At 39.8% G+C, this 21,483-nt stretch overlaps 1 protein-coding gene and 1 pseudogene across 1 annotated transcript; both read left to right on the forward strand.

Annotated features, from left to right (window-relative positions):
• Positions 1 to 5,159: 5,159 nt before the first annotated feature.
• On the forward strand, positions 5,160 to 6,601 carry LOC125444212 (annotated as a pseudogene).
• A 12,079-nt stretch (positions 6,602 to 18,680) lies between these two features.
• On the forward strand, positions 18,681 to 21,423 carry LOC125445284 (olfactory receptor 10A7-like). Its single transcript, XM_048518279.1, has 2 exons — positions 18,681 to 18,700; positions 20,469 to 21,423. The coding sequence occupies exon 2, from the start codon at positions 20,470 to 20,472 to the stop codon at positions 21,421 to 21,423; it is 954 nt and encodes a 317-aa protein (XP_048374236.1). The 5' UTR covers positions 18,681 to 18,700; position 20,469.
• Positions 21,424 to 21,483: the final 60 nt, after the last annotated feature.

Below are 21,483 nucleotides of genomic sequence, written 5' to 3' on the forward strand. Positions count from 1 at the left end.
CATTATAGAAGAATAATTGAGTGAGTCTGAGCCCAAAATCTGCCTGGATGCACACGTACACTTTTTAAAAATAAAATTATTATGTTAAAACTTGCTGACTTTTTATCACAACTTGTAAACTGAGAATTTTGCTGCCCTGATTGTGGAGGTTAATTTTAGTCACCGTGGCTATAACCTCCGATAGGTTTGTCCTCCATAACTCTAGCTAATTTCAGTTTAAGGCCAGGAATTTTTATGACTATCACTACATCCTCTGGTGGCAAAATACTCATCTTAATTACTTGCTGAATCTTGAAGTATTTGCTATTGTCTATCCTGAGCTAATTCCCATCAGCTTGGGGTAAGGGGAAAAATAGTAGAATTCAAAGAACCCAGTGAATTTGATCCCAGTGGTCAGAGTTGTGGCATGCTCTCTAGGTTTCATGCATAGAACTGAAGTCCAAGGAGTCACAGAGAGGTCTGAGGGAACCATTGTGATACAGTGGTTAAGAGGGGCAGACTCTGATGTGGAAAACTGGGTTTAATTCCCTGCTTTTTCACATGAACAGTAAACTCTAATCTGGTAAACCAGATTTTTTAATTGATTCATTGAATTTAAATGCCCCCCTTCCTCTTACCAAGGGCTGCTCCTATCGGATGATTATATGATAAAACCACAAACTTAAAGAGCAAATAAAACAGTTAACATGAAGACACTATGATGTTTATCGTTTGTTTCTTTTCTCCTCCCCACGCAGCCTTCTGGTTGACCTTGGGCTAGTTACAGTTGTCTCGGAACTGTCTCAGCCCCACTAACCTTACAAGGTGTTTGTTCGGAGGAGGGGAAGAGAAGCTGATTGTAAGCAGGTCTGTAACTCCTTAAAGAAAGAGAAAAGTGGATATACAAGCCAACTCCTCTTCCTTTTCCTCAACAGCAGTCAATTTTTCTCTTTGTTACCAATCTCCTTTAAGAGATTATCTCAAGAAGGGAGGGGTCTCTCATGCCTCTGAATTAGATCTAGTGGTTCCCAAAGCAATAACAGTGAAAATATGTATGCCAATATAACATTATTGATTGTTGTTTTAATGGAATTTTATTGTAACTATTGTTTTATTGTGTTGTTCACCGCCCAGAGCCCTTCGGGGGAGGGGCGGTATATAAAACCAATTATAAATAAATAAATAAATAAATAAATAAATAAATAAATAAATAATATTTACAATTCACTTTTAGGTCAGACCCTAGGCTAGGAAGCACTGATCTAACTTTCTAACTATTACTTCAATTACGTGACTCTCTAGGAATCCCCCAAATCTGCATGGTGATGTGTAGATTTCAAGAGAGTTGCTGAGGCGATTCTGAATACCTTACCCAGTTGAAACCCTTAGCCAGTTGGAACCATGTAACTTAATTGACCTGGACCTTCAGGAGATTCAATGCAAGACGCAAAGTTGTAAATGGTCCCTGGCAAAAACATGCATCAATAATTATACAGCTTCCAATTCTAATGCGTCAAATGCAACCATTCAAATAGAAGATTATGAGATTGACAGATATTCCACAAGGGTAGTGGGCCAAGCAATGGTTAAATCTTTGGAAGGCATATCTTGGGCACAAGAACTTATGGAGTATGCAGCATTGGAAGACTGTTTATTAGAACCAGATCTTGATCTGGTTCCCAATTATTCGCCCCCTCAGACAGTAGCAACGACGAACCCTATTGAGGGGATGGATTCTCTCAATGGGTGTGTATTTCATGATAGCAATGGGATGTTGGACCAACTAAATGAGGCGGATTGACTGATATTGAAAACATCTGACCCCAATACATCTCTCAGCCTCCTATCTTGGAATAACTATTACTTCAACAACACAACACAACACAAGCTATTACTTGTTTTTCTTGCCTGTTCTCCAAGGAGGTCAAAATGTTAACAACTTTGACAGATCACAGAACTATGGGATGATAAAACATCAGGATGCTTTAAGAATTGATATTGTGATTACTTTGTACATTTCATAATAGTCAGAGATGATCCCAAAGATTAAATTCCTTGACTAAGGTTCCAGCCCTTTTGAGGAAAAATTCAAAGGTTGTTTTTTAAAAGTCCTCTGTACCCCTGTAAACTGCTGCTCTTCCTGATTATTCTACAAAGGAGAAGATCTCCTAACGACACAGAAGCTGTATTTGGAGAAGCTGTCAGTCATCCAGATATGACATTTCAAGGCATCACGATCAAAAATATTCAAAGATTTAAAAACATACAACTCGAAGCACAGGAGGAAATATGACGGCCCCTTAGTCTCCCTTAGGCCCCTTCTGCACAAACAGAATAATGCCCTTTCAATCCACTTCAATGCGCTTAGAAGCTGCATTTTACTGTGTGGAACAGCAAGAGTCACTTTCAAATAATAGTGAAAGCAGATTGAATGTGCATTATTCTGCATATGCAGACAGGGCCTAAGTGATCCTGGCCCATAGTGTCCTGTTTTGTTCCTGGTCCGGTCTACTGTTACGTAGGTACTTCTCCAATGATTAATGAGATTGCTAGAGGAATTGACAGTTTAATCACATGTATTGGAAATGGTTTATCAATCAGTTAAGCAATGAAATCACCAGAAGAGACAATGCTTTCTGTGTATAAGAAATGCTTCTCTTATGATGGACCTTGCCAACTGCAGTTGTGATAATTATCAATATTTTAAAAGATGGATTGGATCCAAAGCATTACAGGAGGACAGCCCTCCCTTCCTTTGTAGACCACAGTGCCCCGCCCTATAAAAATGTTGTGGAAAATGATGGTAATGTATCTGTTAACTCAGCCAGTTCAACTTTGCAGTATGCTCACTTCGGAAGTTCCCAGAGGAGATCACCCAGGAGCATAAACCATGTCAATTGTGTTTGGTGAACAAACTGGACTCAGAATCAAGATCACTTCTTCCTATATGAATGTGATTAAGAAACCATTAGTTCTGCTGATGAATCAGTAACAGAGGGGGCTGACTGTGTAAACAGTAAAGACTTTAGTAAGTTCAAATTTATTTTATTTGAAAACTTTTGCTGTTATTCTGAAGGAGCAGCCAAAGAGAATTTCTAGAAGATCTAACTAATGCGAAGCCATTTTAGAGCTGGATTATTTGGCAAGGTTGTTAAATTTTAACGACAATACTTGAATGTCATAGTTCCAAGTATGCAAGCTGCATTGGATTCAATTTGAGAGTTTTAAAAAGGTGCTAATATCTGCCTTAGGAATCAATGGGATGTTACAGCACATGAAAAAGTACTGGATCCCATAGTGAGCTTCATATAGTACTTTACAGTCCATATGGGCATTTTCTCACACCAGAAAAGAATCTTGAGCTCTAACCAAATGTTGCAGACCTTATATCACTTGGTTCCCTTGTAAAGAAGTTTGTCGCTGGGGTTTTTGTTGTTGTCATTTTGGACCACTTTCCAATCCATTCCAGTCCTGTGTATATGTATATTCATCTGCATAAGTGGATGGATGTCTCCATTGATATCAGCAAAGATTGTTGATGTTTGTGTGTCATGTATTCTTGTTTTAAATGTTGGGTATAAGTACTCAAAATGGTGGGAATCTGCCCTTTTATAGTTGGGGGAATTAGCGAGAACAGGCTCTTGGCTTAACAAGGGTTGGGCAGGAGTGGAATCTTTGTTGTCTATGCATATGGAAGATTGCTTTCACAAGAAATCCACAGGCAAGCAAAGTAAGTTTAACTTTTTTATTAAAGGCAAATTAATAAATGCACAAGCACCCAATAATTAAAACAAAAGAATGTACACACAGTCTTAGAATATAAACAGTGTTGAGGGGACAAATTTGGAATAGCAGAGGAATTGGGGGTATGAGTTATAGTCACCAGATGCTGGAGCAGAATTGTTCAGTGAACAGAGCTGAGCAATTCGCTCTGGCTTTGGTAGAAGAAGGAACCATACTTCAGGGATAATATCAACAGACAGAGAGGTGTCCAGATATATGGAACACTGGGTGTTGGGAGAGGGAGCTTCTTATAGGGAAAAAGAAACTCTGAGGGTTCTGTAGAGACCCTTAATCTCCCAACACAGAGTTCAGTTTTTCAAGGACAGGCAAGAATAAAGTGATCAACTTGAATGGGTGATAGTCAAGTTGATAGGTGAAGTAATTAAAATTAATGTTTGATGCCTAGCATTGATGGGCTAGGCCAGGGAGTGACTCATCACAGCTGCAAAAACATGAGAATGTAAATAAGGTGGTATTTTGGAGAGAAATTAGTCAGAAAATGAAGTTTAAGATTAGTGCAGTACTGGCAGGAACACTTGGGGCAATTGCATTCGCAAGTCCTTCTCTTAGTGAAGGAGATAATCAAGGGCAGGAGATGGGAACCATGGCTTCATGGCAGAGATAATCCCTGCAGTAAGGGAGTGGCAGTCTATTTTCAAGGGAGATACAGGCAAGGGCAAGACCACCATGGTTCAGTCTGGTAATAGCATCGTTCACAGATGGCTTCTTATCCAGAATCCATACAGGTATACACCCATTCAGCTTCAGCGGTAGAATTCATACCATTATGTGGTTCTTGCACTGGAACAGTACAAAATTGTCCAAATATTTATTTATTTATTTATTTTATTATTTCGGTTTCTATACCGCCCCATCCCCGAAGGGCTCTGGGCGGTGTACAGCAGACCAGTATATATAGAGTAAAACAACTAAAACCATTAAAAGCAGCGATACAAATAAAGCTGAACGGTGCCCCCCCACTGCTCTGTGCCTGGGACAGTTACATCAGTTACATCAGGGTCCCCTCATATTGAGGGGCCCCACCGCCCCCCCCCCTCATGGGGGAAGGTTTTAAATTGGGGTTGGACGCCTCTTGTTGTTATTATGTATTATGGTTATTCGCTGTTTTAATGAGTTTTAAGCTATTTTATGGGATGGAGCTTATGTATTTATATTTGTATGACTGCTCCTGTTGATGTTCAAATAATGTTGTTCACCGCCCGGAGCCCTTCGGGAATCGGGTGGTATATAAATTTAAGAAATAAATAAAAATAAATAAATAAATAAATAAATAAATAAATAAAGCTAAACATAATAACAAGTTACCATAAGCAAGTGGCATCCTGAAGCTCCATTTTTAGATCCTCTTTCAGGAGGGAGGAACGATAAACCCCGAGATGGCAGAGGCCCAGATGTAAAGGCCGGGGGGGGCAGGCCGGGCCAGGGGGGCACCATCAATGGCTGGTTCCTCCAAAGGCCCGGCGGAAATTCAGAAAGATCCCGCAGGGCCCGGACAGCTGGTGGAAGGGTGTTCCACCAGGCTGGGGCCAGGGCCGTGAAGGTCCTGGCCCGTGTGGAGGCCAGCCGTATCATCGATGGGCCAGGGACCACCAGTAAATTGGCTTCAATATTACAGTTTAGATCCAGTCATTATTTTTACTCACAGCCACTTGGTTCCCTCATTGTACATGCCTTTTGTCCATGCAGCTTCCATGATGTCCAGTGCAGCTTTTTTGCAGGTAGGGTGGGTGGGTGAAAAGAGTTTCTTCCTTTCTAACTAGCAAGAAAGATTTTTCAGATACAGCCCTATGTATAACCATATAACTGTTGTCTCTTTAATTTTTCATTTTATGTGTATTTCCTTTTATTTTCCAGGATGTTGACTGAGAAAGAATATATTCTACAGAATAGCACAGCACAGTTTGAATTCATCCTTCTGGGTCTTTCTGATGAACCCAACGTGCAAAGCATATTATTTGCCATTTTTCTCGTGATCTATATCATCATTCTGGCAGGGAATCTTCTCATCATTCTTCTCACGTTGCTGGATCCAGCCCTTCACACACCCATGTATTTCTTCTTGAGAAACCTGTCCTTCTTAGAGATCTGTTACACATCAGTCAATGTCCCAAAGATGCTTCGCAATCTTATGTCTGGGAACAAGTCCGTCTCTTTCCTAGGATGTGCTGCACAGACTTATTTTACATTCTTTCTTGGTGGTTCAGAATGTTTCCTCTTTAGCTACTATTTCTACGATAAGCTATGTTGCCATTTGTAAATCTCTTCACTACCCTGTCCTCATATGAACAACAAAGGGTGTGTACCTGGGTCTAGCTGGCTGGCCTCTTGGATTAGTAAACTTTTATGTCCAACTGGTCACACCAGTATGGTGTTTACCTTGTCCTTTTGTGGGTCCAATGAGATTAACCACTTCTTTTGTGACATCCCCCCATTACTGAAATTGGCTTGTGGGGACACTTCCAGGACAGAAATAGCTGTGTTTGCTGTAGCGATGATATTTATAACTTTTCCGTTTGTCTTGATCTTAATGTCTTATGCTGGTATCATTACCACCATTCTGGGGATTTCTTCTGCTGAGGGCCGAAAAAAGGCTTTCTCCACCTGCTCATCACACCTCATTGTGGTGATCTTATTCTTTGGTTCTGGATGCATTATATACTTGAAACCCAATTCAACTTATTCACCTAACATTGATAAATATCTGTCTCTTTTCTACACAGTTTTTAGCCCAATATTGAATCCTATCATATACAGCTTGCGGAATAAGGAAGTTAAATGTGCCCTTAAGAAAATCTGGGAGAGAAAACTTTTTCGATGATCAAAGAACCTGGTAATATAGTGTAATATCCCAAATACAGAAGGCACAATTTGTGCCTGGTTATCACTAATGGAAAAATTTATTTCACCAAAGGAGCTGGATCAAATATCTTTTGCAGGAAGAAATGTAGCCAGCCTAATTTATATTCGTTATCCCTCTGAAACATAAAGACTGACTAGAAAAGAGCAAACTGGTTAACAGGAATGTGCTAGGTCAGGTTTTTTGTTAGAATTTTTGTCCTGGACAGTGTTCCCAGAACAACTTCCTTTGCAGCACTTTTTGATAATACGATGCCAATGTACATTCTATAGCACACTGTTATTTGGCTTTTATACCTAGTCTAAACAAGAGGTTAGTGTACTTAAGCATTTGATGAATTAATGTGAGATCCAAGCAGCTTTTTACAGGTGAAAAAAGAAGTTTTCCCCCTTAACCAAGTGTAGAGGCTATGGTCCAGCTCATGTGTTGTAGTAGTAGTAGTAGTAGTAGTAGTAGTAGTAGTAGTAGTAGTAGTAGTAGTAGTAGTAGTAGTAGTAGTAGTAGTAGTAGTAGTAGTAGTAGTAGTAGTAGTAGTAAGTTTATTGCCTTGGCCATTGGCCTTCACGGTCTCCTCATACACAACATAATAAAATTAAAACATACACGAAAACATCCCATATCCCAACAAAGAAAAAATAAACTTAATTAATCCTAATACAAATATCCCTGTCAAATGATTAAAACACATCGTCAGTACATCATAAGTAGCCTGATTCTTCTTGCGGCATGAGCAAAAAGTGCTACTCAATTGGAAATGCATGGATTGCCATCAGATAGTAGCCAAATTAGTTTCTCAGTGTTGTCAGTATCCCCCACGATTGGGAGAAGTTCTTTAATATATTTAGTCCTGATGTCATCATAAAGAGGACACTCCAAAACATAATGCTGAATTTCCTCATCTGCTTCACTGCCACAAGTGCATCTATAGTTAGGTACTGGCACATTACTACATTGAGCATTGTACACTGCCATTGGTATAGCCTGGAATCTCAGGTTAGTAAATGCCATTCTGAGAATATAAGTTGACAAATTCTCTAAATATGGCAACCTGATATGGTCCTTCTTAAAAAGTTTTAAAAGGGGGGCAACTTTGGACTGATTAATTCAATCTCTGTTTATTAATGCATCCATGTGAATGGTCCAGTCCCTCGAATCCATTCCGTGGCTACCACTATTGAAAACATCATCAGGTATGGGATATTGTGTTAGAATTAAAGTAAGATATTATGAATGAGATTTATCTTGGACCATTTTCTTGGACCATTCTTGGACCCTCCAACTTATCTACTACATCATTAATATACAAGTTGAACAAGAGAGAGGTCAACATGCACACCTGCTTTACCCCTTTATCTACTGGTATTGCGCTGGTCAATGAATCAGAACATCCTACCTTAATTCTAATAGAAGTATCCTAATGAAGTTGCTGCATTAAGTAGACCAAGCGAGGATCAGCCGTAAGATTTAGAAGGTTGGTGAGGCTGGTTTGACTGGGCCTGAACTCTGGAGGAAGCTCTAAGGAAGGTGAGGCATCTGAACTGGGTATATTCAATGTCAACCCTTCTCCTCACTTGCAACCTTCACCACTGTCACTAAATAGGTATATGTTAGCCCAGATGGTCATGGCTTCTTAAGGGCCTTTGTGTACATTACATTATTCTCACCTGCACTCCAAATCTGCCCCAGGTGCACATATGCATAAGAAGAGCCCTGCTGGAGCATACCAGTTGTCCATCTAGTCAGCATCCTTTCTCACACAGTGGCCAGTCAGTTACTGAGGACCAGTTCATGGACATAGTGGCTGAGCCCTTCCTCTGAACTTGTTTCTTGATACTAGTATTGAGAATTTTGCTGTGCTGATTGTGAAGGTTAATTTCAGTCACCATGTCTATAACCTCTGATAGATCAATCCTCCATGTCTGTAGCTAATTTCATTTTAAGGTCATGTATTTTTTATTACTTTCACCATGTCTATAACCTCTGATAGATTAATCCTCCATGTCTGTAGCTAATTTCATTTTAAGGTCATGTATTTTTTTATGTCTTTCACTCAGGCTGACCAGACGTCCCGCTTTTGGTGGGACAGTCCCGCCTTCAAACAATTTGTCCATCATCCCGCGGGTTATTTTAATTGTCCCAATTTTTGGGACAATTATGGGGCGCAAGGCAGTGCGGCAGCCTCCCAAAAAACAGGACAATTGAAATAACCCGCGGGATGCAGAACAAATTGTCTGCGGGGGGAGCGGCCCGGGATCTGAAGGCGTTTCTGTCCATGGGGGGGCTTTGCCATTCACGCATGCGCACACAGCTGCAGGAGCAAGGCCTTCTGGGGCTTGCCGTTTCCTGCCTCCTGCGGCTGCACACACATGCACGCACGCGCATGTGCGGCCACTTACTTCCCCCGTCCCGGTTCACAAAGGTGATCATCTGGTCACCTTACTTTCACTACATCCTGTGTTGGCAAATGCCTCATCTTAATTACTGGTTGAATCTAAAAGTACTTGCTATTGTCCATTCTGAACTAATTCCCATCCGCTGCATTCTAGTATTTTGGGGAAAGGGAATTCAGAGAACCCAGTGAATTTGATCCCAGTGGTCTGACGTGTGACGTGTTCTCTGGGTTTCAGGCACAGAACTGAAGTCCAAGGAGCTTGATTTGTATTGAGACTGTTGGGCAGGGATAGGGGACTATGGCTCTGCCACTGTTTTCCTGACTTGAAATAACTGGAGGAGCTGCTATTTGTACAGCTGACAAAACATATATGTAACCATCAGGACATGGATAATAAGACCCTGAGTATTCCTGGATGTATAAATGATTTTAAAAGGATGATTCCGCTAAAAAGAAATGTATATTTGAGAAGAGACCATCTACCTCCTGGTAGAAGATGAAATGGTGCTGGTTGTTATTAAGATGACTGCTGGAGATCTTACAGTTAAACCATGATGGTCCAATTTGTGTTTATGTACATAAAATTTCTATAATTACTTAAGAAAAGGCTGGGATGAGTTCTCTGTGTTATCTTAAGGATGTTGCTCCCATGATAATACATGAAAAGTTGGCCCAAGAACTCTAATTCATATTGACCAGAATCATGTAGATGCCAAAAGCAGCGCAAGGGAATCAGACGACAGTTTCCAGCCTCCGGCACGAGTGGTAGATTCTCTGCTCCCAATCTTTCCCACCACTGTTTCAATCCATAACAGGAAGAAATAAGTGGCTGTCAGACTGGTGATCTGCCATCAGTTCTGGAGAAAAACTAGAAGTGATTTCAGTTTTTAACACAATTCTGGGCCAAATAGCATCCCCAATGACATGAAGATGTCACTTATAGTGTGTGTGGCTTTGCTGTGATGGCAGCCTCGACCTCCCCTTGCTGCCAATAAGTGCCACTAAAGCCTGTTGAGGAATTGGGGGGGGGTACAGCCTGGGAGGGGGGATTTCTAAGCCCAATGGAAGCTTGGCAGTTCCAGGAAGTACGGGTCTGCATACTTGATGGAACACCCGTGCATGCAAAATAAGAACTGTTCTCTTAAAGAAACAGAAGCTTTATTTGGGGAAGCTGTCAGTCACCCAAATTAGGCATTTCATATCATCAGTATCAAAAATATCAAAGATGAAAAGTAACAAACATATTTAAAAAATATTCAAAGATTAAAAAATATACAACTTGAGGCACAGGAGGAAATATGATTGCCCAATTAGCCTTCCTAAGGCCCCTTCTGCACATACAGAATAATGAACTTTCAATGCACTTTCAATGCACTTTAAAGCATGATTTTACTGTACTGAATAGCAAAATCCACTTTCAAACAACTCTGAAAGTAGATTGAATGTGCATTATTCTGCATGTGCAGAAGGGGCCTACGTGATCCTGAACCTTAGGTTTTTTTTTCCTAGTCAGGTCTACCCTTATATAGGTACATCTCCCATAACTAATGGAATTCCTAGAAAAAGGTTAATAACATGCATTTGAGATGATCAATCAGTTAAGCAATGAAATCACCAGAAGAGTCAATGCTTCCTGTGTATAAGAAGCAATACTTCTATAATGAAGGCCCTTGCCAACTGCAGTTTTGATAATTATCCATATTTTAAAAGATGGGTTGGATTCAAAGCATTACAGGAGGGCTACCTCCCTACTTCTGTAGACCACAGTTCTCTCCCCCCCCCAAAAAAAAAATAAGTAAAAAACCTTTGTGGAAAATGATGTTAATGTATCTGTTCGCTCAGCCAGTTCAACTTTGCTGTATGCTCACATCAGAAGTTCCCAAAGGAGATCACCTAGGTGCATAAACCATGTCAATTATGTTTGGTGAACAGACAGAAACCAGAATCAAGATCACTCCTTCCTATGTGAATATAACTAAGAAACCATTAGTGTTGCTGATGAATCAGTAACGGAGAGGGATGACTGTGTAAACATTAGAGACTCCAGTAAGTTCAGATTATATTATTTGAAAACTTCTGTTGGGATTGTGAAGGAGCAGACTAAGTGGATTTCTTAAAGTTCTTACTAATGCTTAGCCATTTTTAGAGCTGGATTATTTGGCAAGATTGTTGCATTTTAATGACAATACCTGAATGCCATAGTTCCAAGGATGCAAGCTGCATTGGATTCAGTTTGAGTGTGTTAAGAAGGTGCTAATATCTGCTGTAGGAATCAGTGGGGCTTATCAGCACATGAAAAAGTGCTACATTCTACAGTTAGCTTCATATAGTACTTTAGAGTACATGTGGTACTCTCATACACCAGAAAAAAGAATCTTGCGACCTAACCAAATATTATTGGCTGACCTTAAGGTCACTTGGTTCCCTTGTACAAAAGTTTGTTCCTGAGTTTTTTTGTTTTGCTTTTGTACCACTTTAAATTGAGACAGAATTAAGCACCATAGTCCAGCCCATTCCAGTTCTGAATGCATGTCTGCACATCTGTATAAGTGGATGGATATCCCCATTGATATCATCAGAGGTTGTTGATAGGTTCTGATGTGTTTTCCAGGCTGTTGATGTTTCTGTGTCATGTATTCTTGTTTTTAATGTTGGGTTTAGGTATTGTTACTCATTTCATTTCATTATACCTTTACTGGCATATTAAAGGATTTATCACTGAATTGTGAAATGTATGACAATCATTTTTTTTTTAAAGATATTGTTACTCAAAATGGGGTGGGAATCTGTCCTATTAGATTTGGGAGAATTAGTGAGAACAGACTCTTGGCTAAAGAATGGTTGGGCACGAGTGGAATCTTTGTTGGATATGTATATAGATGGCTGCTTTGGTAAGAAATCCACAGATGAGCAAAGTAAGTTTAACTTTTTTTATTAAAGGAGAAAATAAAAACAAGCACACAATAATAAAAACAACAGAACATATACATAGGTCAAGAAAATAAACAGTTTTCAGGAGAAAATTTTTGGAATAGCAGAGGAATTGAGGGATATATGCAGAGGTGGGATCCAACCAGTTCTCACCACTTCTCTAGAAGTGGTTACTAATTTTTTCTGAGTGCCGAGAAGGGGTTACTAAAACGTACCTCCCTGCCCAATAGGGACTGGAGGTGCGTGTGTGCGGCAGCACCACTGTTTGAGTCCCACCACCATCGGAACCTGTTATTAAAATTTTTGGATCCCCCCACTGGATATATGTTATTGTCACCGGATCCTGGAGCAGAATGGTCCAATGAAGAGAGAATGAAGTAAACTTTGAGGGTTTTGTAGTGACCCTTAATCTCCCAAGTCAAAGTTGAAGTTCAGTTTTCCAGGGAAAGACAAGAGTGAAGTGATCAACTTGAATGGGTGATATTCAAGTTGATGAGTGAAATAATTAAAATTAATGTTTGGTGCTTAGCATTGATGGGCTTGGCCAGGGACTGACTCAATCACGGCTGCAAAACAATTAGAATATAAATAAGATGGTTCTTTGGTGAGAAATTAGTGAAAAAAGGAAGTTGAAGATTAGTACAGTACTGGCATGAACACATGTGGCAATGACCTTAGCAAGTCTTTGTCTTAGTGAGGTGGATTGTCAAGGTCTGGAGATGGAAAGCTAGGTTAAATGGCAGAGGTATTCCTTTTGCTATAATCCTTGCAGTAAGGGAGTGGTAATCTATGGCCTAGGAGCAGTATATAGGCAAGGGGGGCAAGAGAGACCAGAGGAGATTGCATGTGGTCTTTCACAGTATCCTAGCCAATGCAGACGTGGGCCAGTCTTTCATTTTTGACAAGGTTCTGCTAGGAGCCCCATGTGTTGGCAGGAGGGGCAGAACTGGAAAACAGGGCTCCCCCACCCCACCATGGTTCAGTCTGGTAACAGTATGGTTCTCAGCAGGCTTATTATCCAGAATCCATATAGCTATACACCCCCTTAGCTTCAGTGTGGTAGAATTCATACCATTATGTGGTTCTTGCACTGGAACGGTCCAAAATAGTCTGAATATTACAGTTTAGATCCAGCCACTATTTTTACTCACAGTCAGTTGGTTCCCTTATTGTACATGGCTTTTGTCCATACAGCTTCCATGACATTCAATAAAGCCTTTTTTGGGAAGGGTGGGGGGTTAAAGAGTTTCTTCATTTCTAACTAGCAAGAACGATAGTTGGATACAACCCTATGTATAACCATACAACGGTTTTCTCTTCAATTCTTAATTTGATTTGTATTTCCTTTTATTTTCCAGGATGTTGACTAAGAAAGAAAATATTCCACAGAATAGCACAGCACTGTTCAAATTCATCCTTCTGGGGTCTTTCTTGATGTGAGCCCAACATTTTAAAGAGCATATTATTTACCATTTTTCTTGTTATCTATATCATCATTGTGGCAGGAAATCTCCTCATCATTCTCCTCACATTGCTGGATCCGGCCCTTCACACACCCATGTATTTCTTCTTGAGAAACCTGTCCTTCTTAGAGATTCATGTGCCACACATCAGTCCAATGTCCCAAAGATGCTTGAGAATCTTATGTCTGGGAACAAGTCCCATCTCTTTCCCTCGGATGTGCTGCACAGACGTTATTTTCCCATTCTTTCTTTGGTGGTTCAGAATGTTTCCTCTTAGCTTCAATGGCCTATGATAAGCTTACATTACCATTTGTAAACCTCCTTCACTACCATGCCCTCATGAACAGCAAAGTGTGCCTGGGTCTAGCTTTGGCATCTTGGTTAAGTGGCTTTCTTATGTCCTTTGGTCTCACCAGTATGGTGTTTACCAATATCTTTTGGCTAGGTCCAAATGAGATTTTCAATGCATTTCATTTTGTAGACATTCCCAAGTGGTAGAAATTGGCTTGTGGGGACACCTCTAGGATTGAAACAACTATGTTTGCATTAACGATTATATTTGTAACTTTTCCATTTGTCTTGCTCTTAATATCTTATGCTGGAATCATTGCCACCATTCTAGGAATTTCTTCTGCTGAGGGCCGAAAAAAGGCTTTCTCCACCTGCTCATCACACCTCATTGTAGTTGTCTTATTCTATGGGTCTGCAGGCATTATGTGCCGAAACCCAATTCCAACTTATTTACCTAACACTGATAAATTTCTGTCTCTTTTGTACACGGTATTTGGCTCCAATATTTAAGATCCTATCATATACAGCTTGCTTTGGAATATAAAGAGTTAAAAGTGCCCTTAAGAAAAACTGGGAGAGAAAGGTTTTTGGATGATCAAAGAACCTGGTAATATGGTGTAATATCCCAAATACGGAAGGCATATTTATGCCTGGTTATCACTAATGGATAAATTTATTTCACCAAAGCCGCTGGATCTAATATATTTTTCTAGGCAGCCTAATTTATATTCTTTATCACTCTGAAACATAAAGAATGTCTAGTAAAGAGCAAACTGATTAACAAGACTATACTAGGTCAGGGTTTTTTTAGGTTTTTTGTGTTGGAATTTGTGTCCTGGCTGTATTTCCTGAACAATTTTCTTTGCAGCACTTTTCAATAATACTATGCCAATGTACATACTATAGCACACTGTTATTTGGCTTTTATACCTAGTCTAAACAAGAGGTTAGTGTACATAAGCATTTGCTGAATTAAAGTGCGATCCAAGCAGCTATTTACGGGTGAAAAAGGGAGTCATACTCCTTAACCACTTATAGAGGATAAAGTGGGGCTCATGTGTTCTGTATAGACAAATGTCCTGTGTGATTGGGAACACTTGATGAGATGAAGTCATTAGTCATATGGTTATGCATGCCGCCGCCGGCGTCATCATAGTAGTAGCAGTAGTAACAGTAACAGTAACTTTGTTGTCTTGGTCATTGACCTTCACAGTCTCTTCATACTCAACCTAATATAATTAAAACATACACAAAAACACCCCATATCCCGACAAAGAAAAAAATAAACTTAATTAATCCTAATACAAATATCCCTGTCAAATGATTAAAACACATTGCCATTACACCCTATGTACCCTGATTCTTCTTGTGGCATGAGCAAAAAGTGCTACTCAATTGGAAATGTTTGGGTCACCATCGGATAGTAGCAAATCAGTTTCTCAGTGTTGTCAGTATCCCCCCCAATTGGGAGAAGTTCTTTAATATATTTAGTCCTGATGTCATCATAAAGAGGACACTCAAAACATAATCTTCAAGATTTCCTCATCTGCTTCACTGCCACAAGTGCATCTATAGTTAGGTACTGGCACATTACTACATTGAGCATTGTACACTGCCATTGGTATAGCCTGGAATCTCAGGTTAGTAAATGCCATTCTAAAAATAGAAGTCTACACATTCTCTAAATATGGCAACCTGATATGGTCCTTCTTAAAAAGTTTTAAAAGGGGCAACTTTAGGACCAATTAATTCAATCTCTGTTTATTAAATGCATCCATGTAAATGGTCAAGTCCTGATCCATTCATTGTACCACTGTAGAAAGCTTATCATCAGGTATGGGATATTGTGTTAGAATTAAAGTAAGATATTATGGAATGAGATTGGCCGAAAAAAGGCTTTCTCCACCTGCTCATCACACCTCATTGTAGTTGTCTTATTCTATGGGTCTGCAGGCATTATGTACTTGAAACCCAATTCAACTTATTCACCTAACACTGATAAATTTCTGTCTCTTTTCTACACGGTGTTTAGCCCAATATTGAATCCTATCATATACAGCTTGCGGAATAAGGAAGTTAAAAGTGCCCTTAAGAAAAACTGGGAAAGAAAAGTTTTTGGATGATCAAAGAACCTGGTAATATGGTGTTTGTGCAACACTCACACTGGAACACACAGCAGGAACTGAGACGCACACAGCTATATCAGCTTCCCAGAAGCGGTCCTTCTTTATTAAGTTCACAGCAATGTTGCTCTCTCTGACAAAGTGCTTCGCCAGACAACCAGAAGACAAGAGTCTCACAATACATAGCACACTGCTGCATTATATGCATTTCATCCACCAATCAGAAAACCTTTCCAATTAGCTCCAGAAAGAGGCTGTCATACAGAGGTGGTCATATGACACCTGTCATTTAGATTGTGTAGATCAGACATATGCTCTGACAACTTTTTGATAATACTATGCCAATGTACATACTATAGCACACTGTTATTTGGCTTTTATACCTAGTCTAAACAAGAGGTTAGTGTACATAAGTATTTGCTGAATTAAAGTGCTATTCCAGCAGCTATTTACAGGTAAAAAAGGAGGAGGAGTCCCCCTTAACCACTTATAGAGGATAAAGTGGAGCTCATGTGTTCTGTATAGACAAATGTCATGTGTGATTGGGAACACTTGATGAGATGAAGTCGTAGTCATAGTCGTCGCCACCGTCGCCATCATCATAGTAGTAGTAGTAGTAACAGTAACAGTAACTTTGTATTGTCGAAGGCTTTCACGGCCGGAATCACTTGGGTGCTGTGTGGTTTCCGGGCTGTATGGCCGTGTTCTAGCAGCATTCTCTCCTGACGTTTCGCCTGCATCTGTGGCTGGCAGTTGTCCCCTTTTAAAAGATCCTCTGAAGATGCCAGCCACAGATGCAGGCGAAACGTCAGGAGAGAATGCTGCTAGAACACGGCCATACAGCCCGGAAACCACACAGCACCCAAACAGTAACTTTGTTGTCTTGGTCATTGACCTTCACAGTCTCCTCATACTCAACATAATATAATTAAAACATACACAAAAACACCCAATAAAGAAAAAAATTAAGTTAATCCTAATACAAATATCCCTGTCAGATGATAAAAACACATTGTCATTGCACCATATGTAGCCTAATTCTTCTTGTGGCATGAGCAAAAAGTGCTACTCAGTTGGAAATGTATGGATCACCATTGGATAGTAGCCAAATCAGTTTCTCAGTGTTGTCAGTATCCCCCACAATTGGGAGAAGTTATTTAATATATTTAGTCCTTCTGTCATCATAAAGAGGACACTCCAAAACATAATGTTGAATTTCCTCATCTGCCTCACTGCCACAAGTGCATCTGTAGTTAGATACTGGCATATTACTACATTGTATGCTGTACACTGCTGTTGGTAGCCTGGAATTTCAGGTTAGGAAATGCCATTCTGAAAATATAAGTTGGCAAATTCTCTAAATAATGTCCTTCTTAAAAAGTTTTTAAAAGGGGACAACTTTGCTAGCCTGGGTCAATACCCTAGAAATTCAGTAAAATTCAGATTCGGATTTATTCGAGCATAAAATTATCTGTATGCCCAAACAAGACAAATAACGTATTCAGATATACCAAAATATTTGGGTAAACCCGAAAGATTCGGGTCAGTCTGATTTTTTTTTGTATTTTTGGTGGTTTTTTGCTTTTTGTCATGGAGGGAAAGCATTTTTAAAACTAGCAGCACGAAAATTTCTGGGTATTGTCTGGAGACTGTTCTGGTGATACCACCCAAGATTGGTGAAGTTTGGCTCAGGGGGACCAAAGTTCTGGATCCTCAAAGATGGTGTCCCCATCCCCCATTGTTTCCAATAGGAGCTAACAGGAGATTATAAATGGTGACTAAAACATTTTATCCTAAGACATAATGTTTATTGTTTGTTTCTTTTCTCCACCATATGCAGCCTTCTGGTTGTCCTTGGGCTAGTTTCAGTTGTCTAAGAACTCTCTCAGCCACACCTACCTTACAGGGGGTTTGCTAGGGGGAGGGGAAGATTATTGTAAACTGCTTTCAGATTCCTTAAAGAAAGAGAAAAGTAAATATAAAAGCTACCTCTCTTTTTTCCCCTCAACAGCAGTAAATTGTTTCTCTTTGTTCCCAATGTCCTTCAATGAATTGTGTCAAGGAAGGAGGGGGGACTCCCCTGCCTCTGAATTAGATGTCTAGCAGTTCCCAAATCAAAAACAGTGAAAATACCTATGACCCACTTGCATAGTATTTGCAACTCAGTTTTAGGTCAGACCCCACGCTAGGAAACACTGATCTAACTTTCTAACTCTTACTTATTTTTCTGGCCCATTCTCCAAGGAGGTCAAAATTATAGCAACCTTGACAGATCACAGAAATATGGGATGATAAAACATCAGGATGTTTTAAGAATTGATGTTATGATTACTTTTATATCTCATAATAATCAGAGATGATTCTAAAGTTTAAATTGCTTGACTAAGTTTCCAGCCCTTTTGACAGTAATATAAGTGATATTATATAAGTGATATTATATATATACAGTAATATAAGTGATATTATATATATTATATAGAAGCTTCTATAACGATGGCCCTTGCCAAATGCAGTTTTGATAATTATCCATATTTTAAAAGATGGGTTGCTTCCAAAGCATTACAGGAGGACATCCCTCCTTTCCTTTGTAGACCACACTGCCCCCCCCCAAAAAAAAACTTTGTGGAAAATGGTGGTAACCTTTCTGTTAACTCAGCCAGTTCAACTTTGCAGTATTCTCACATCAGAAGTTCCCAGAGGAGGTCACTTAGGAGCATAAACCATGTCAGTTGTGTTTGGTGAACAGACAGGACTCGGAATCAAGATCACTCCTTCCTATATGAATATAACTAAGAAACCACTAGTGCTGCTGATGAATCAGTAACGGAGGGGGATGACTGTGTAAACATTAGAGACTCCAGTAAGTTCAGAATATTTTATTCAAAAACTTCTGTTGGGATTGTGAAGGAGGAGACTAAGTGAATTTCTAGAAGTTCTTACTAATGCTAAGCCATTTTTAGAGCTCGATCATTTGGTAAGATTGTTGCATTTTAATGACATTGCTTGAATGCCATAGTTCCAAGTATGCAACCTGTATTGGATTCAGCTTGAGAGTTTTAAAAAGGTGCTACTGCCAATATCTGCCTTAGGAATCAATGGGACGTAAAAGCGCATTAAAAATTGCTACATTCCATAGCTAGCTTCATATAGAATCCCGAGCTCTAACCAAATATTGCAGGCTTTAGATCACTTGGTTCACTTGTACAAAAGGTCGTTTGTTGTTGGATTTTTTGTTTGGTTTTTTTGCACCACTTTTCATTGAGACAGAAGTAAACACCATAGTCCAGTCCGGTCTAGTCCTGAATGCATGTATGCACATCTTCATAAGTGGATGGATGCCCACACGGAAATCAGCAAAGGTTGTTGATGTATGTGTGCCATGTATTCTTGTTTTTATGATAAGTTTAGTTATTGTTGCCCAAAATTGTAGGAATCTGTCCCCTTTAGAGTTGGGGAAATTAGGAAGAGCAGACTCTTGGCTTAACAAGGGTTGGGCAAGTTTGGAATCTTTGTTGCCTGTGTATACGGAATGTTGCTTTCACAAGAGATCTTCAGGTGAGCAAAGTGAGTTTACATTTCTTATTAAAGGAAAAATAATAAACGTACAAGCACACAATAATCAAAGCAACAGAACATACACATTGTCCTAGAATATAAACCGTGCTGAAGGGATAAGTTGGGAATAGCAGAAGAATAGTGGGATATGGGTTATAGTCACCAGATCTTGGAGCACAAATGTCCAATGAAGAGAGCTGACCAATCTGCACTAGCTTTGGTAGAAGAAGGGACAATACGTTCGTGACAATATCAGCAGAGAGATGTCCAGATATTTGGAACACTGGGTGTTGGGAGAGGGGGTTCCCTATAGTGAAAAAAAGGAACTCTCAAGATTCTGCAAAGCAACCCTTCATCTCCCAAGGCAATGGAGAAGTTCAATTTTTGAGGGAAAGACAAGAGTGAAGTGATCAACTTGAGTGGGCAGTTGATCAGTGAAGTACTTGAAATTAACATTTAACATTTAGCATCAATGGGCTAGGCCAAGGAATGACTCAATATCGGCTGCAAAACAATTAGAATGTAAATATGGTTGTCCTGTGGAGATAAATTAGTCAAAGGAGGCCGTTTTTAGATTATTGCATTACTGGCAGGAACATTTGGGGCAATTACCTTAGCAACTTTTTGTCTTAGTGAGGTTGATAGTCAAGGGCTGGAGATGGGAAGCAAGGCTCCATGGCAGAGATATTGTTTTTGCAATAATCCCTGCAGTAAGGGAGTGGCAGTCTATTTACAAGGCAGATATAGGCAAGGGCAAAACCAGACGAGATTTACTGTCTTTGTGGTTGCCCTAGTCAATGCAGAGAATGGGCTCTTCATTTTGACAAGGCACTGCTAGACATTCCAAGTGTTGGCAGGAGGGGTAGAACTGGAAAACCGGGCTCCCCCAGCCCACCATAGTTCAGTCTGGTAACAGTATAGTTCTCAGAAGGCTTCTTTTCCAGAATCCATATAGCTATGGACCCATTTATCTTCAGTGGTAGAATTCATACCATTATGTGGTTCTTGCTCTGGAACTGTACAAAGTAGTCTTCAATTCTTCTTTTTATGTGTATTTCCTTTTTATTTTACAGGATGTTGACTAAGAAAGAAAATATTCCACAGAATAGCACAGCACTATTTGAATTCATCCTTCTGGGTCTTTCTGATGAGCCCAACGTGCAAAGCATATTATTTTCCATTTTTCTCGTTATCTATATCATCATTCTGGCAGGAAATCTCCTCATCATTCTCCTCACATTGCTGGATCCGGCCCTTCACACACCCATGTATTTCTTCTTGAGAAACCTATCCTTTTTAGAGATCTGTTACACATCAGTCAATGTCCCAAAGATGCTTGAGAATCTTATGTCTGGGAACAAGTCCATCTCTTTCCTCGGATGTGCTGTACAGACTTATTTTACATTCTTTCTTGGTGGTTCAGAATGTTTCCTCTTGGCTACAATGGCTTATGATCGCTATGTTGCTATTTGTAAACCTCTTCACTACCATGTCCTCATGAACAGCAAAGTATGCCTGGGTCTAGCTGTGGCATCTTGGTTAAGTGGCTTTTTTATGTCCTTTGGTCACACCAGTATGGTGTTTACCTTGTCGTTTTGTGGGTCCAATGAGATTAACCACTTCTTTTGTGACATTCCCCCATTACTGAAATTGGCTTGTGGGGACACTTCCGGGACAGAAATAGCTGTGTTTGCTGTAGCGATGATATTTGTAACTTTTCCTTTTGTCTTAATCTTGATGTCTTATGCTGGTATCATTGCCACCATTTTGGGAATTTCTTCTGCTGAGGGCCGAAGAAAGGCCTTCTCTACCTGCTCATCACATCTCATTGTGGTGATCTTATTCTTTGGCTCTGCATCCATTATATACTTGAAACCCAATTCAACTTATTCACCTAACACTGATAAATATCTGTCTCTTTTCTACACGGTGTTTAGCCCAATATTGAATCCTATCATATACAGCTTGCGGAATAAAGAAGTGAAAAGTGCCTTTAAAAGAATTTGGGAGGGAAAAGCTTTTGGCTGATCAAAGAGCATGAGTCTGTAGTGTGGGAGTGAAGATAGATAAGGTGACATTTGTCGCAGC

This window comes from Sphaerodactylus townsendi, linkage group LG15 (assembly GCF_021028975.2).
Source record: "Sphaerodactylus townsendi isolate TG3544 linkage group LG15, MPM_Stown_v2.3, whole genome shotgun sequence".
NCBI classification, from domain to species: domain Eukaryota; kingdom Metazoa; phylum Chordata; class Lepidosauria; order Squamata; family Sphaerodactylidae; genus Sphaerodactylus; species Sphaerodactylus townsendi.